This window comes from Juglans microcarpa x Juglans regia, chromosome 8D (genome assembly GCF_004785595.1).
Source record: "Juglans microcarpa x Juglans regia isolate MS1-56 chromosome 8D, Jm3101_v1.0, whole genome shotgun sequence".
Lineage (NCBI taxonomy): Eukaryota > Viridiplantae > Streptophyta > Magnoliopsida > Fagales > Juglandaceae > Juglans > Juglans microcarpa x Juglans regia.
Window position 1 is genome coordinate 678094 of NC_054608.1, and position 15857 is coordinate 693950.

General features: G+C 38.6%; 1 protein-coding gene across 2 annotated transcripts; it reads left to right on the top strand.

Annotated features, from left to right (window-relative positions):
* Positions 1-5731: 5731 nt before the first annotated feature.
* On the top strand, positions 5732-9907 carry LOC121243473 (CTL-like protein DDB_G0274487). 2 transcript variants are annotated; one of them, XM_041141586.1, is made up of 7 exons: positions 5732-6122; positions 6635-7098; positions 7310-7493; positions 7608-7832; positions 7921-8037; positions 8746-8979; positions 9562-9802. In XM_041141586.1, the coding sequence occupies exons 1-7, from the start codon at positions 6057-6059 to the stop codon at positions 9574-9576; spliced, it is 1305 nt and encodes a 434-aa protein (XP_040997520.1). In that variant the 5' UTR covers positions 5732-6056; the 3' UTR covers positions 9577-9802. The 2 variants fall into 2 exon arrangements, with proteins under 2 accessions (XP_040997520.1, XP_040997519.1); XM_041141585.1 differs by having other exon boundaries at positions 5733-6122; positions 9501-9907.
* Positions 9908-15857: the final 5950 nt, after the last annotated feature.

Here is a 15857-nt window from a genome sequence, read left to right on the forward strand (position 1 = left end):
TACCTGGAATGAAAGCTCCCTGTTCTGGAGATATCAATCTAGATAATAAGCCCGTCATGCGCACAACATGAACCTTAGAAATTTTTTTATAAATAACACTGCAAAGGCTAATGGGGCTGAATTTATCAAAGCTTTGAGGATTAGGAACCTTTGGAATCAGAACAATATAAGATGCAGAGTAAAATCTTGGTAGAGGAGAACCATTAAAAAAATCCTTGGCCGCCTCTACAACCTCCTCTTTGACAATATCCCAGTAATCATGAAAAAAAACTGAACCAAATCCATCTGAACCTGGGCTACTTTGTCTAGGAATAGAAAGAATACCTTACCTCCACCTCCGTAGGCACACTACATAAAACTAGATTTTCCTCCTCAAAAACTACAGGAAAAATAATCTCATCAATCTCTGCTCTTCCACTAGGCCAGATGCCAGTTGAAAAGGAATGGAAGTAAAGCATAACACCCTCATGTACAGCTTCCGGAGACTCAAGTACTTCCCCATCCGCAAACGACAATGAGGAAATTAAGGACTTTTTCCTCCTTTGATTCACAAAAGCATGAAAAGTTTTTGAGTTGTTGTCCCCTTCCACCAACCATTTCTTTTTGGCCTGTTAAGTTATACGAATTTCCTCTCTCTTTTCCCAGGCTTCTAGCTCAATTTTAGTAAGAAAAAATTCTTCCTCTAATTCTGGTGAGTGCCCTCCCTGAAGTTGGACCTCTAGTCCTTCCATGCGTTCCTCTAGTCTCTTAATATTGTGATCAACATGCCCAAACACCTGCCAGTTCCTATTTCGGATGGCCAACTTTGCTCTTTTGAGCTTTGTCGCTAATCTAAACCCGTGCCCTGAACCTCGTCCCTCCAAGAATCCTCAATATATTTCTAAAAATTATGATGAGTGCACCACATATTTTGGAATCGGAAAGGTGAGGGTTCATATCTAAAGACCTCCCTTTGAAACCAAATTATCATCGGGTTATGATCCGAAGACTTTCGATTGCCATACTCATAAAAAGTGTTTGGAAAATCCTGCAGAAGAGACGCATTTGAGAGAGCTCGATATAGTTTTTCCCAGCTTTTGGATGAGCCATCATGTCCATTACACCAAGACATGTTCCTACCATTCACTCCAATATCCATAAGGCCACAACCATCCAGACAATTATTGAACTCTTCCATAGCCAATAAAGGCCTTGGATTACCACCAATGCGTTCAGTGTCATCCCGTATTATGTTAAAGTCGGCCGCTACTAGCCAAGAAATATCCTCCCTCTTTGCAAGCTCTAGGTCCCTCCAAAGCTCACGACGATCAGATTGACGACATTTTGCATAAACAAAGAAATATATATATATATATATATATATATATATATCTTCTCTTCAAAGCTAAAAAACCCAGAAATGAGTTTTGATCAAACATACGAGCAAACTCAAACTTCAATTTCACACTCCAAAAAATCCAAAGCTTCCCCTCCACAGATTCATTGGCATGATAGTTTGGAAAACTCAAAAAACTCACCCATCTAAGCATCATATTCTCCTCAATGAACGGTTCAGAAATAACCTCAATAGAAGGCACCAATTCCTTTAATTGACTTCTTGATGTACCCAACCCCCGCACATTCCAAACTAAAATTGTCTTGATCATAAGTTGAATTTATTTGGACGGGTGATCACCCGATGAGATTTCTTTGCACTTTGCCCATTAGCATTCGGTTTTGCAAGGTGAATCTGCAAATCCTTATTCGAACTATAGCCTTTTTCCAAAGGTAATTTTTCTAGAGCAATTACCTCCTCCTCCCGATTAGATTCACACTCATGAGGAACATGCGAAATCGAGAACCAACATTCTTTTTCCAGTATTTCTGAAACCACATCATGAGACTGCGATAAATGATCTCGCACCATAGCAGGTCCTTCTACTAGCTACATATTTGCCTCCTATACAGCCAAACACTAACCAACACTGATTTGATCAACCTGCACATTTTCAACAGTAGGTTCTTCCACATGCTTGTCCCCTTGATGTTCCTTACGCACACCCCCTAATCCCACAAGATCATTAACCTCTTCATGCACAATTTCCCCTTCTTCCAAGTCCTTCTAAGGAGTCGTTGTGTTCACAGCCACTATCGCCAATTCAATATCAACTGCAGCACGCTGTTTTTCATCAAGACTACTATGTTTTCATTATCGTCTTTACATACTTTCTTTGAACTTCCGTGATCCTCCTTGTCATTCTCCCTAGCAACTACCTTCTTGTCATTCTCCCTTGCAACTACCTCTATCCGATCTGGTTTTTTTCATCCGCCAAACTTCTTATCGAAGACCATTCCGTTCCTTATGTTTTTCATTAACACTGATAGGTAGTTTCTTCTCCCCCGCTCAACATACCACCTTTGAATGTCCTTGTCTATGGCATTTATCACAATAAAACCTTGTTTTTCATACCTTACTTCCTGCCACATTTTATGGTTTGCAGAGACAACAATCGAGAATTGCTCCACCTGGTCTGCCAATAAATCCACCTCCACACACAACCTTGCACCCGTAGCCCAAGTTCGATTTATCGTAGGATTGTCAGTTCCCAAATACTGTCCAAACCTTGTAGCTAGAATCTGTAAGCAGTCAGATCTGTACATATGCATCGGAAGACCTGGAAGAAATATCCATTGAGAGGCCAGAGATGGCTCATTGTTCAGATTAAAATCCTTCTTCCAGCGGAAGAGACGAAAGGAACTCCCAGCCAAAACCCTACCTTCTCTCGCCCATCCATGCAGAAAATCTCTCTCGTTCCTCATCTGGATCAACACCTGGAAATCATCCATGAAACTAATAGTCGGTATCTCCGACAGACCCCACCTCTTGATAATCGAAAGTCTGATCACATCAATGGAGGGATTGAAATGTAGAAACTTCATGACCAATGCATATCAAAAATCCTTTGCCGCTTTGTGCATCTCTATCTTAGAAAAAATGAGTCCAACTTCCCCATCCACATCAACAGGATACCACATAGGAAGTTTATACGATGAGGAAGAAGAAGACGCACGTAAAACTGCATGGGCAACAGTATTTGGACCAACACCACCCTCAGAAGGAGACCCCATTGGTGTAGGACCCACCAAGGGGCGGCGCAAGCCGCCATGAAAAAAACCCTAGAAACGTAAACTCACAAAAAGCCAAGAAAGGAATCCCGAAAAGTACGGAGCCAATTCCTAATTGCAGAGCACTAAATTACTTTTTTCCATGACATCATCTATCACAATCTTACACAAGAGTAATGATAACTACACAATACATTTCACAACATATTTCACAGCACATGTTTTAAAGTAAGGGTATTTTTGTAAAATGATGTTACTTTTATAAAGTATTTTACTAAACTACCATTCATTTTAAAACATAGTTGTGTAATGTGTTGTGAAAAATTATGTGTATTTATCATTTTTCTTTACACAATTCAAAACGTTTAGAGGTTTTAATGATGTTATTCCAACGCATCACTCAAGAAAACATAAGATTGTGCTTGGCGGAGGAAATTGTGATGAGGTTGCCAAGACAAGAATCTGGGGCTCGCTTGCCTTGCTGGTAGTAGCATTAACATCTGTTGATTAAACACGATTTGTACACAACTTAGCAATGTGACAAACATCTAAGATAGTTTTTTTTAGTACTGCTGCTGTAGAATGCATGCTTAATTTCTGTACGGTGACTGCATTGTCTCCGTGTAGGTGAAAGGCTTCCTTTTCTTTCTTTTATGGGCAATTATTCAAGCAGATCGGCCACCTATCAAAGTGTATAAATATTCAAGTAGGTATGCCTCACAGCAGTCATTTCCATTTATGACTAACAATATTCTGAAGAGATAAACGAAAAAGAAAGTCTAATCCAAGAAATGAAATCTTAATATCACCGAATACATTACCATTAACGTTGGAAGAGGAGGTTAATCCTAAGGAAATGAATCTTTTTGTAAAATCTCTTTGTAGTTAAAGCATTTTTCATCCTATAATAATGTTGCAGCATCATGGAAAATTCTCTGTTCGGCTTCTCCATTTTGCAGTGCTTATACACAAAGGGGGAAGGCTTTGCAAATAGAGAATTTAGGCAGATTATCCTTCTACCCAATGCTTACAATTGCAAAGTAAAAGCACTAGTGTTATCCTTCTCTGCGCACAGAAGTTTGCCATTCATAAATTATTGATTGCCATGTCCTAGCTTCAATCACAATCCCAAACTAACAAAGAAAATAGACAATAAAATGAGACATGGAGAGGAGAGAATTGCATGAAAGACAATATGGAAAGACACTTTCTATTTGATTTGTACTATTTGAATGGTCTTTACACCACACACCATTTACGTGATATAATTTGATTTGTAAGATTTAAATTTTAAAATTTAAAATTTAAATTAAATTATACCACGTGAATGGTGTATGATTTAAAGATTTTCAAATAAAACTATTATAATATAAGTGATGTAATAACATCACTACCATATAATATTAATTTGATGAATTGCTCTAACCTCTAAGGCCTCTAAGGAGTTGTGAAAACAAAGTTGTAAGACTCTTGTTTTATTTTATTTTTGGTCTTGTATAAGCGACAAGTGGAATCGTGGGTGGCGTGGGCCAATTGAGAATCAGCCAATGCATGTTGGCCCTATTGAGGAATAATTCCACATTGCCTGTGGACAATGTCTCGAGCATGTTTATAAATAAGGAGCAATCCTCTCTTGTTGAATCGATTTTATGAGATGAGTTAAGTCCATGAATTTCTTCAAGCCCCTTTATAAATTAACTCTATTTAATCCAAAAGAGCTTCCGAATGAGAAAGGGAGACAATGATCCCCCAAATTATCATTAGTTAGATAATATTCTATATTATTATTGAGGTTTTGCTATATATCTGTCACTATTTATTTTCACATCTCACATATTATATTCTGATAATTTTTTTTATTTTTTTCATAAGGTATAGAGTGTGGTTAGTGAATAGTAACTGATGAAAAAAATTATTATTATTATTATTATTATTATTATTATTTTACGTGTGATATTAGTTAAGATAAGATACCATCATGTTCACTACTACAAACATAAGATACATCACTATCCATTCGTTGACTCCAGACACAGGCCAAAGATCATGGATAAAAGCAGCTTCGATGTCAACAGCATTTGTGATCATATGAATTGTGACTAAAGATTTGATGTATTTCATGTTTACAAGTTCTATGGCCATACAAGTAAATTTATAAGTTGGTGTTATTTTATATCATATGTTAAATTAATTTTATAATAAAAATAATTTTATAATCTAACGTATCATCAAATCATATTAAATTAAATATTTATTTTTATAAAATCTTTTTATGATTAAAACATTCATCTTCATGTTTGCTCACGCTTTTTTACCGGTGTCCTAATTAATTATCATTAGTTAGTGCAATCAGAATAAATTTAGATGAACATCATTTCACAATGCCAAAATATTAGTAATGAATGTAGATAAAATAATATCAATTCATTTATTTTCGAGTAAAGATAAAAGATAATATAGAAGTCAGACAACCTAAGCTTTGCTGAATAGGCTGCTATGAGTAGATAGATTTGTATCGATAGAAAATCTTCATATAATTATTAAAATATACTTTTTTGTTAAAAAATAGTTAACTTTGGATGAAATTCAAAATAAAAAATAAAAATAAAAATAAGAAAAAGGAAGGAAGGAAAAAGGAAACTCCTATTCGTCCGCCTCCAGTGAGACGACCCATACAAATCTCAGAACCTTTGCATCTCTCTCTCTCTCTCTCTCTCTCTCTCTCTCAGAGTCAGCCGTTGAGTTTCAGTTCCCCCCTCCAGTTTCTAAGTTTCGTTCTAATCTAATCCAAAACCACCCTGGAATTCTCCTCCATTGACTTTTTCCTCATTTCCCCGCCTTGCCTCTTCCCGTTTTCCTTCCTTCTCTCTGTACCTACCTTTCAAAAACCAAAGACTCTAGGAAATTGTTCTACTGCTCCGTGCTATGCCTCTCGATCTGTCCCTTACACCATGACCGACTCACTGAGCTCCTCCAACTCCTCCTTCGACTCTGCCTCGATATCCGCCGCCGACCAGGTTTGATTCTTAATCCCATTTACTGTAAAACGACTGGAATACTTTTGATCCCATTTGGAGCTTCTTAGTTCATTCAAGTCACTATCCGAAGGGTCAAAAATTTTTCTTTACCTTTTTCCGCCATGTTTTCGTAATTTCCAATATGTTCTTAATCCGATTGCAAGTTGTGTAAGATTAAAAAAAGAAATTTTACTATCTTCGATTAATTTATGGCTTGAAAAGTTGGAACTTTTTTTAATCAATTTCATTAGCATTTATCATTATTAATGCTGTTCAGCAGTTAGTGTCAAAAGGATACCTTGTTTTAATGAGTGATCTTTTTTTTCTAGGAATATACTCTTACTTGTTGAGATGTTGAAACTTTTTCTATTCAGTTTCATGAGATGATCGCCTCTTGCTCAATTCAGCAGTTAGTGGAAAAATCTATGTTTTTTATGAAATTTTTGATTTTTTGTTATTTATTGAATACTTTTGAGTCCGCAATTCTTTTGAATGTTTTTGAATAATTATAGAACGTTGTCCGGAGTCAGAGGAGCGGGGATGGTGGGGGCCAAATGCTTGCTTCTGTAACATCACGTCGCTGGCGCGATATTTTCTGGTTGACAGTGTTTATGCTTCATTTGGTTGTTTTGGGATGTGGCCTCGTGGTTCTTGGGCTCAATAGGTTTAAGAAAACGGATAGGCTAAACATTGATAGGTACACTGCTAGGTTTATGGAACACCACAGGGGCTTGACGGAGAATTATTGGCCGATGTATGCTGTTGCCGGCGGAGTTGGGACTGTCATCGGATGTACTTGGCTGCTATTACTGGGCTCGCATGCGAATGAAATGATGAAGGTTTCAGTGCACATTTTGACCACTTACCTTGCTGTAATTAGTGTTTTGTGTTTCTGGGGCGAGCAGTTCTTTTGGGGCGTTGTGTTTGCAACTGGTGCTGCTTTTCAGTTTTTGTATGTCATATCAGTAATAGACAGGTACGATTTCAAATATTTTTGAGTTTATGAGCTTCGCAGAATGTTTATCGGTGCATTATTAAAGATTTATTACTTACAAAAGAGATTTATTTTTTATCAATAAAGGTTAATTACTTGCAAAAAAATGCGACTCGGTGGTATGTGAGTGTGTGGATAATTTATTGATTTTACCACAAAAAGTTTAATCTAACTACCTCTTATTTAACTATAGACTTCCTTTTACCATGCTGGTGTTGCGAAAAGCAGTAAAGATGGTATTGAGTCTTCCAGAAGTTATGAGAGTAGCATATGCTTTCATGCTTGTCATGCTTTTATGGTTGGGATTATGGTCTTTTGGAGCAGCTGGTGTTGTGGCTTCAAGCATGGGTGATGGTGGACGCTGGTGGCTTCTTGTGGTGAGCTGGCAAGTTTTGCTCTTCATTCAGCTGTTATTATCCTAACGAAAATTGCATGAAGCCACCATTTAAATGAACCATAGTACACGAATAAAGTTTTATTTTGTGGTCCAGGTTTTATCTGTAAGTTTATTTTGGACGGGTGCAGTCCTCTGTAATGCTGTACATGTTATAGTATCTGGGATGGTGTTTCTTGTTCTTTTCCATGGTGGTCGCGAAGCATCATCAATACCTCCGAACTCCTTGATGAATTCCCTAAGGTATGCTGTGACAACATCTTTTGGCAGCATTTGCTATGGATCACTCTTCACTGCTGCTATTCGAACACTACGGTGGGAGGTATACATGCCAGCACTTGTGACTGATTCACCATGTTGCTTTCAAATTTGAGTGTGTTTATACTTTAATGGTTTGGGATATATATCAGATCAGGGGAGTTCGGTCAAAGATTGGCAAAAATGAGTGTTTACTTTGCTGTGTTGATTTCCTGTTTCATCTTGTGGAGACTCTTGTTCGTTTTTTCAACAAGTATGCCTATGTCCAGGTACTGCTCTATTAGTTAACTCTGTCTTGCTAGCGTGTCTGCATACATAATATACATGTGCATGCCTATGCATGTTTGGATGTATGTTGATGTGTATATCTAGCTGTTTGTGTGGTTAAAATTATTTCCGGTAGTATGGCTTATTTAACTCATACAAGTGAAACTAAAGTAAAAAGATAAAAGATGGTATTGGCAAGTCTTAGGCTTCGTGGGCCATTCGTTGGGTATGCTAGGAAAAGGGAATTTAGAATGTGGGTATGGGTTTGGTAGGTCATAATGGAAAGTGATCCAATTGAGATAGCACATGAAGTCTAAACATTTTACCATTGAAAGGAATATTGCATTTCAAGTAACATCCAATATTATCTTACCTTTATTGGCGTTCCTTTCCTTTGTTTGTGTTGCTCTTCTCTCTCATCAATAAAATATGAATGTAGATATATGCGGTTGTTAAAGCTTATAATACACACCTCTTTCTTTTAAAATTCTGTCCTCATTTTCTCTTTTTTACTCTATGGATCTATGACTTACCGTGACCTATTTCTTCTTTCATGCTGCCTTAACCTTGGATGGTGGATAATTCCTTTTTATCCCTTTGGACGCTAACCGTTAATGTGATGTTTGTTAAAAGTAATTTTTATGTCACCAGCTATTGTCATTTTTAGAATTTTGTTTATGTAAAGCTTGGTTTGCACCCCTATTCTCCAGATTGCAGTAAATGGTAAAGGCTTTAACCATTCAGCAAGGGATGCCTGGGAGTTATTCCAGTCAACAGGAGTTGAAGCTCTTGTGGCCTATGATTGTTCGGGTGCTGTTCTACTAATGGGCACTCTTTTGGGTGGGCTTGTTACTGGAACTTGCTCAGGAGTCTGGACATGGATTAAATGGAGGGACAGAGTAAGCATGGTGGGCTCCACTACAATGTTGATGGGAATGGTCTTGGTAAGTTTTTTCCACAAAAATTCTATCCCTTTCTGTTGCCACATGGTTGCTGAAATTTCTAGTTGTTTGAAAGGTCTAGTTTTAATACTTGGTTTAGAGGTGATACACGCACCCCAATTATTCTAGGGGATTTGTTGGGTGTGCTATACGTGATTCCATAATCAGGAGTTTTTTTGTCAGATTTTTTACCCTGTCGATATTATCCAGAGCGTAGGAAGAAATTCACCCCTAGCTAGTTGGAATCGACATTTTGTCTCCCACTTCCAGTTTACATGTTGTATATCCACTTCATGTGTTGTAAAATACCAAGAGATGATAGATTGCTTGTCAACGAGGCAAAGAGGTAAAAAATTGAAAGTAGCCACCGATTGACTGTGAAATAGGGCACGATGGTGTATCAGTATCCTTCTCGACTACTAGAGATTGTTTTGACGTTGTGTGACATTGCTGGAATGTTGTTGTATATATGTTGCCATGTAATTTCTGTATGATAGTTGCACAGCATCAATATTTAATCTCAGGTGGGACTGGCAATGGTGGTGGTTGAAAGTGCTGTTACATCCATCTACATCTGTTATGCAGAAGATCCATTGTTGATTCATAGATGGGATTCCGAATTTTTCGACCAGATGTCAGAGATGCTACACCATCGTCTTCAGTACAGGAGTGCAAGAGCAAGGGAAGTATTAACCCACAATCGGCGGCTCGATGGCCACATACAACAAATGCCACCTGCTTGAATCTTCTATCTTTTACATGTGAAATGTAATTCACCACCCTTTAATTTATCAATTTAGATATATGAATCATTTTGTTTGTTGCTTGTCTTTGTCTTTGGGTATTCATAATGTGCAAATGCTGTATGTGATGAATGGCATATTGACTGCAAGTGCATTTTATTCTATTAATATAAAGATCAATATAGCACTACTGCTGCAAGTACTCGATGGCATTACATGGAACAGAAACAGCGACAAACAAACATCATTTGCCCTGAAACATCAATTGACAAGTGTTGTGGGGATGATTTGGGTTAGTGTTGTTAACACTAAATGATACAAGCCCACCTCCATAATCAAGAGCTACGACCAGACCAGATCTTTAACACAATATCGGAGAATAACCATCTATATGTTTGTGTCATCGATATAAGTCCAGTATACTGATCCAATGTCATGAAAGTCAGTCTGTGATGTATACCATATATAGCCAAAACAAGACTGTCCCCAGGAGCAGTTGAGTAATGGAAGCTGCACCTGCATCCAAGTTGTAGAAGCTGTGAAAGATGGATTTTCACGTTCCTGAAGGGGTTGAAGAGGGTAATGCCCGCCCCGAAGTATTGGTAAGGCATTGGGCTCTTGAAGTCAGATTTTTTGCTCGGTGATACAATATAAATTCCATGCTTTTTTGGATGTCGTATCTGTTGTTTAGGAATCAGCATGCCACATGGAAATTTGCATGCCATGCCTAGCTACTGGCTTTTTCACGCGATCATTCGCCACTGTATAACATGAATTGCAGACAGCTCCAAATCGGACCTTATGCAAGGGGATGCCATCATGTCTATAATCGAAACAAGAAGGTCGATCTGGTGGAAGCCCATGACATCATTTCTATAAACGTTTAGTAGTAAGAAAATTCTATGTGTGAAGAAAAAGGATATGGCATATGGTGTTTGAGAAAATGTTTAGCACAAAGCAGATACAAGAGTGCCCTCGAAGTCTATCATTTTCATTGTTCTGAAAAGTGTATTACATGACACTATTATAGACATTATTCATAACAACTTTGATTCCTTCACCTATCACATTATGACAGATGTCACTCTAGCTAGTACATTCTGTTATATTCTATATGCTACAACAATCCAGAATATTCTCTCTGTGGTGCAGCGAGTGTACTATGTATTGTTGGTGTAGTGCGTTGCACTGCTGCTGTCAAGTGAGGTGTAAAGCCTTGTGCTACTGCTATGGTTAGCTGTGGTGCCTTAGTAGCTGTCAAGTGAGGTGCAGAGCCTTGTGTTGTTGTAGTTGGCTGAGATGCCTTATTATCCTCCCGCAATCCAAGTGGCACAGAAACAAGTGAGGTTTGATCGTAACTGAAGAAATCAAGCTGTGGAAAGGGGTTTGGTTAAGATGTCAGTCAGTTGGTCTTTGCTTGATATGAAGGAGACTTGTAGGGCAGCCACTCTTTCGCGAACAAAGTGGTAGTCTAACTCCACATGTTAGGTACGGGCATGAAGAACAGGGTTAATAGCCAAATAAGTAGCTCCTAAATTATCATACCACAAAGTAGGTGAGTCAGTAAAAAAAATGCCTAATTCTTTTAACAGGGATTAAAGCCAAAGAACCTCACAGGCTGTGTTGGCCATTGACTTATACTCTGTTTCAATAGATGAGCGAGCTATAGTTTCTTGTTTCTTAGACCCCCATGAAATTAGGTGAGCGCCAAAACAGACACAGAAGCATTCTGTGGACTTGCGGTCATTAGGGCATCCTGCCTAGTTAGCATCAAAGAGTGCAGAGATTTTAAATGTGGAAGAGGTAGAAAATAAAAAACCCAAATGCTGTGTGTTTTGAAGGTATCTGAGAATTCTCTTAACAACTTGCTAGTGGGACTGTCAAGGACAATGCATGCATTGACAAACATTGTTTACGATAAAGAATATATCTGGGCGAGTGTAGGACAAATATTGAAGACTCTCTGCTATGCTTTGGTATAGTTGGGGGTCTTCAAATGTATGTCCATCAAGGGCAAAAAGTCGAACATAAATGGCCATAGGGGTGGAAACAGATTTGGCCTTATGCATGTTAGTACGTAGAAGCAGATCATTAAGGTATTTTGACTGAGACAGAAAAAGACGAAAGGACACACGACTGACTTCAAACCCTAGGAAATACTGCAACAGACCCAAATCATTGACTGGAAAATACAAGCTTAAAAAAGATATAAATCATATATAAGAGTAGAACTTGAACCGGTAACAATTATGTCATCTACATATATTAACAAATAAATGCAATCAGATTGAGTATTCAAAATAAATAAAGAGCTATCAGACCGAGAACCATGAAACCCTAAATCAAGTAATTTTTCTATAAGCTTTGCAAACGAGGCTCGAGGGGCCTGTTTTAATCCATAAATGGATTTTCTTAACTTACACACATGATTTGGATATTCAGGATGAAGGAATCCATGCAGTTGTTTCATGAAAACGGCTTCCTCAAGGCCTCCATGGAGGAACACGTTTTGCACGTCGAGTTGGTGAAGAGGCCATTGTTTGGAGACTGCAACAGAAAGAATAAGACGAACAATAACAGGTTTGATAACGGGGCCGAAGGTTTCAAAAAAATCTACCCTAGGTTGCTGATGAAAGCCCTTGGCCACAAGCCGTGCTTTACGGCATTCCAAGGTCCCATCAGCTCTCATTTTGGTCTTCAAGACCTATTTAGAACCCAAGACATTGAGGTCAGAGGAAGGGGAAACAAGTTCCCAAGTTTGGTTTTGAATCGGGGCTTGAAACTCAGTCTGCATAGCAGACCTCCACTCGGGATACTTTGATGCTTTAGAGAATGAAGCAGGTTCTTCAGGGATGACTGTCGAAGAAGAAACAGAAGGAGTGATAATGGAGATGGAAGGTCGCGGTGGAGGCAAGGGTATTGTACCATTGATACATTTTTTGGGACAGTGTATTTGAGCCTTGGACCTAGTAACCATGGGATGAAGAAGAGGCATAGCAGAAGGTGGACAAGAGGCAGTTTGTTCTCGCAGTGAGGTAGGAGACGTGAGAGTGGAGCTAGGGTTTGTGATTTTTGGAGAAACAACGCTCTGTGAAGGGGAATTAGGGTTCTAAGGTGAAGACAGATTAGTTAAAGGCCTAGGTGAGCTGTGGGCCGAAGGTGAATCAAGAGGTGGGCTTACGGCATGAGGTGAGGGTGGGTCCAAAGGCGAGAGGCTGGCAACCAAGGGAGCATCGAAGACGACTCCTCCCTACCCATTCTACATGTTGGATCTACCCAACTCAGTTCTCCCACTGGCAAATTTCTCTTCCATAATCTTCTTCATGTTCCTTCCATTTCTCGTAATTTGTGGTTTGTTAGTTAGGCAGTTCTACACTAATAACAGTGTCTTCTTTGAGTTTCATTCAAATTTTTTTCTTGTGAAGGATTTGGCTTCTCATGTGGTGTTTCTCAAGGGTCTTGTTGAGGAAGGGCTCTATGTTCTATCGTTGACCTCTTCGACCTCGTCACTTGCTTCTTTACCAAAAACTTTTCTTAGCTCCCGCACCACTGCACAACAATGGCACCTTGGCTAGGTCACCCCTCTCCTCGTGTCGCAACCAACGTTCTTCAGTAGTTCAACCTTCCTACTTTAGATCGTGGGCTCCCTTTTCGCACTTCAGCCAAGGCCCATGCCTTGGCCCATCCTCCTTCACCTACACAGTCCACTGGTCATTTTATTTTACTTTTTGCTGACGTATGGGTGCCCGAAAGCAAAGTCGGTGTTTGATGAGCTAGTCGTGATTCGTGATTGAGGAGGAAACTATATATTTGATGGGGTGAAAGAGGATCAGGGTGGGTGGTTAAAGATGTTACAAGGGACTCATATTCGGTCCCAAGTTTAGCTAAAAGGTAGATAGAAAATTCATGATCTGTGAGGGTATGACCCATTGCACTTAGGGAGGAAGAAATAGGTTTAGCCTTATTATAGTAATCTGTTATGGTTTTTGACCCTTTCCTAAGAGTTGCAAGTTGATATTGAGATTGACTGGCATAAGCATTTGACTTGGCTGAAAACAGATTTTGAAGGGTAGTCCAGATTTTATGGGTGGTTGTACACTCTAGAACCTGAGCTAGAACCAAATCAAATAGTGACGAATTAATGCTGGAGATGAGAAGTTGATCTTGAAGAACCCAATGAGCATGTGCAGGGTTCAGATGACCATCAATAAAGGCTGTAGAAGTAGAGATAGATTCATCAACATAGCCAAAAAGTTGATGACCTTTCAAAAATGGAACAATTTGTGCTTTTCAATAGAGGAAGTTGTCCTTGGTGACTTTAATGTTGATGAAGTTTGTAGAAGAGGAGAGGATGGAAGGAGCAGTGGGTGGAGTGGTGGGTTTATCAGTATCAACCATAAGGAATGGAAGGGGACGTTAGTCACTAGCTCTTGATACCATGTGAAGAAAAAGGATAGGACATATAGTGTTTGAGAAAATGTTTAGCACAAAGAGATACAAGAGTGCCGTCAAAGTCTATCATTTTCATTGTTTTGAAAAGTGTATTACATGACATTATTTATAGACAACATTCATAATAACTTTGATTCTTTCACCTATCACATCATGACAGATGTCACTTTAGCTAGTACATTATGTTATATTCTATATGCTACATCAAACTGTACCACAACACAAAAAACACCAAAGGCAGAGGGGAAAGTGATATGTTGTCACCAAGACTACGATAGCCGTATAGAGTCCAATTTGCCCGAAAACATACATACATACAAAACAACATTAGACTGTGCTTTGCTCTGCCTTTGCTTGCCACATGCTTCTCTTTAAGCCCCTAACCAACTCCTTCTCCTTCACCCAAGAGGTTCCTTTCAAGCAAAAGCCCTCGTTTTTAAGCCTCTTCTTCCCCTTAAATAACAATGACAGAGACCCCAAAACGAGTTGTGAATTACTTTGTTGTCTGCATATACATATCTGTAATATTTATAATTTATGGGGGGACCACATCTCATCACTAACCCATCATCTTTTGCTCCCAGACACACCTTCCCATAAGAACCCTAACCCTCTACATAATGCGTTCTCGCATACAATTCTAAAGAATAGGAAGAACATTAGACTCTCGGTAGGAATTCTACCCCCCCTAAAGAAATCGAAGAAAAATAGAAAAAAGTACAACACTCCTACTCTCAATACTCAGTAGGAAAGGCGCTTGAGAGAGAGCGAGCAAGAGAATCAAACCAAGGATTCTTCCAGTGTTTTGGACATTAGACTGTTTTGGACCGAGTGTGGGAACTTTTTTCATTCTTTTCTTTCTATCCACTCTAATTTGCACTTTTCTCGCAAAAAGGAAGATCAGTGGCAACAACTCCAAAGAAATCAAAGACTGTTAGAAACTAAGCTTTTCTCATACACACGTGGCATCCACGTATTAGAAAGACAATGATAGATATTTATTTGCTTACTACATAGAGAACAATTTCACTTTACTTAAGTAAAGCACATAGAAAATGAAACACATTTAGGATTTGTTTGAACTTTGCAGTAAAGGCTTTGTGCTTAGTCTAAAATATAAAGGAGAATGAACTAGACACACTTACTAATATTGACAAACATGGGTAGTAGAGAAAGGAAGAAGGTATTGGGAAACTAAAATCCCAAGTTTGAAAGCAATAATAAAAAATATGTTGGTGTTAAGTTCATAAATAAAGCAACTGTGTTGATATGCTGTCCTGTTCTCAAAGATATCTTAAGATTTTCTTCATTGCATTGTCTTTCTTCCTCTTTTTGCCTCTTCTTTCTCAAATCAAAAACTTCGTCCATTTCCATTTCTTCAAAGGGATAATCTTCACGAGAAAGGCAGACAGACGAAGACCGTGTAGTTAGGTAAAAATGCAGAGCTTCAAGGAAGCTCCAGTTAAACCTCAACTCTATTTCCACTCGTCTTTTCTTCAGTATGTTGCTCTCTTCTCTTCCTTCTTTCTCTTTACACCTCTTCCTTTTATGTATGGGCATGTGTTGTAACTTGGTGAAAGCATGAGCAAATGTGAAAAAGATGGTATTAGGAAATCTACGTTCTACTACATAAAAAGTCAAAAATATTTGAATTACTAGAGGCATGCATATAAAAGGTGCTAGAAA

Bases quoted from the DNA above. Each gene is read 5' to 3' on its own strand.
- LOC121243473 (XM_041141585.1), top strand. From the start codon at position 6,057: ATGACCGACTCACTGAGCTCCTCCAACTCCTCCTTCGACTCTGCCTCG. The intron at 6,123-6,634 runs GTTTGATTCTTA...GAATAATTATAG, and splicing joins CGATATCCGCCGCCGACCAG to AACGTTGTCCGGAGTCAGAG. The intron at 8,980-9,500 runs GTAAGTTTTTTC...ATTTAATCTCAG, and splicing joins TGTTGATGGGAATGGTCTTG to GTGGGACTGGCAATGGTGGT.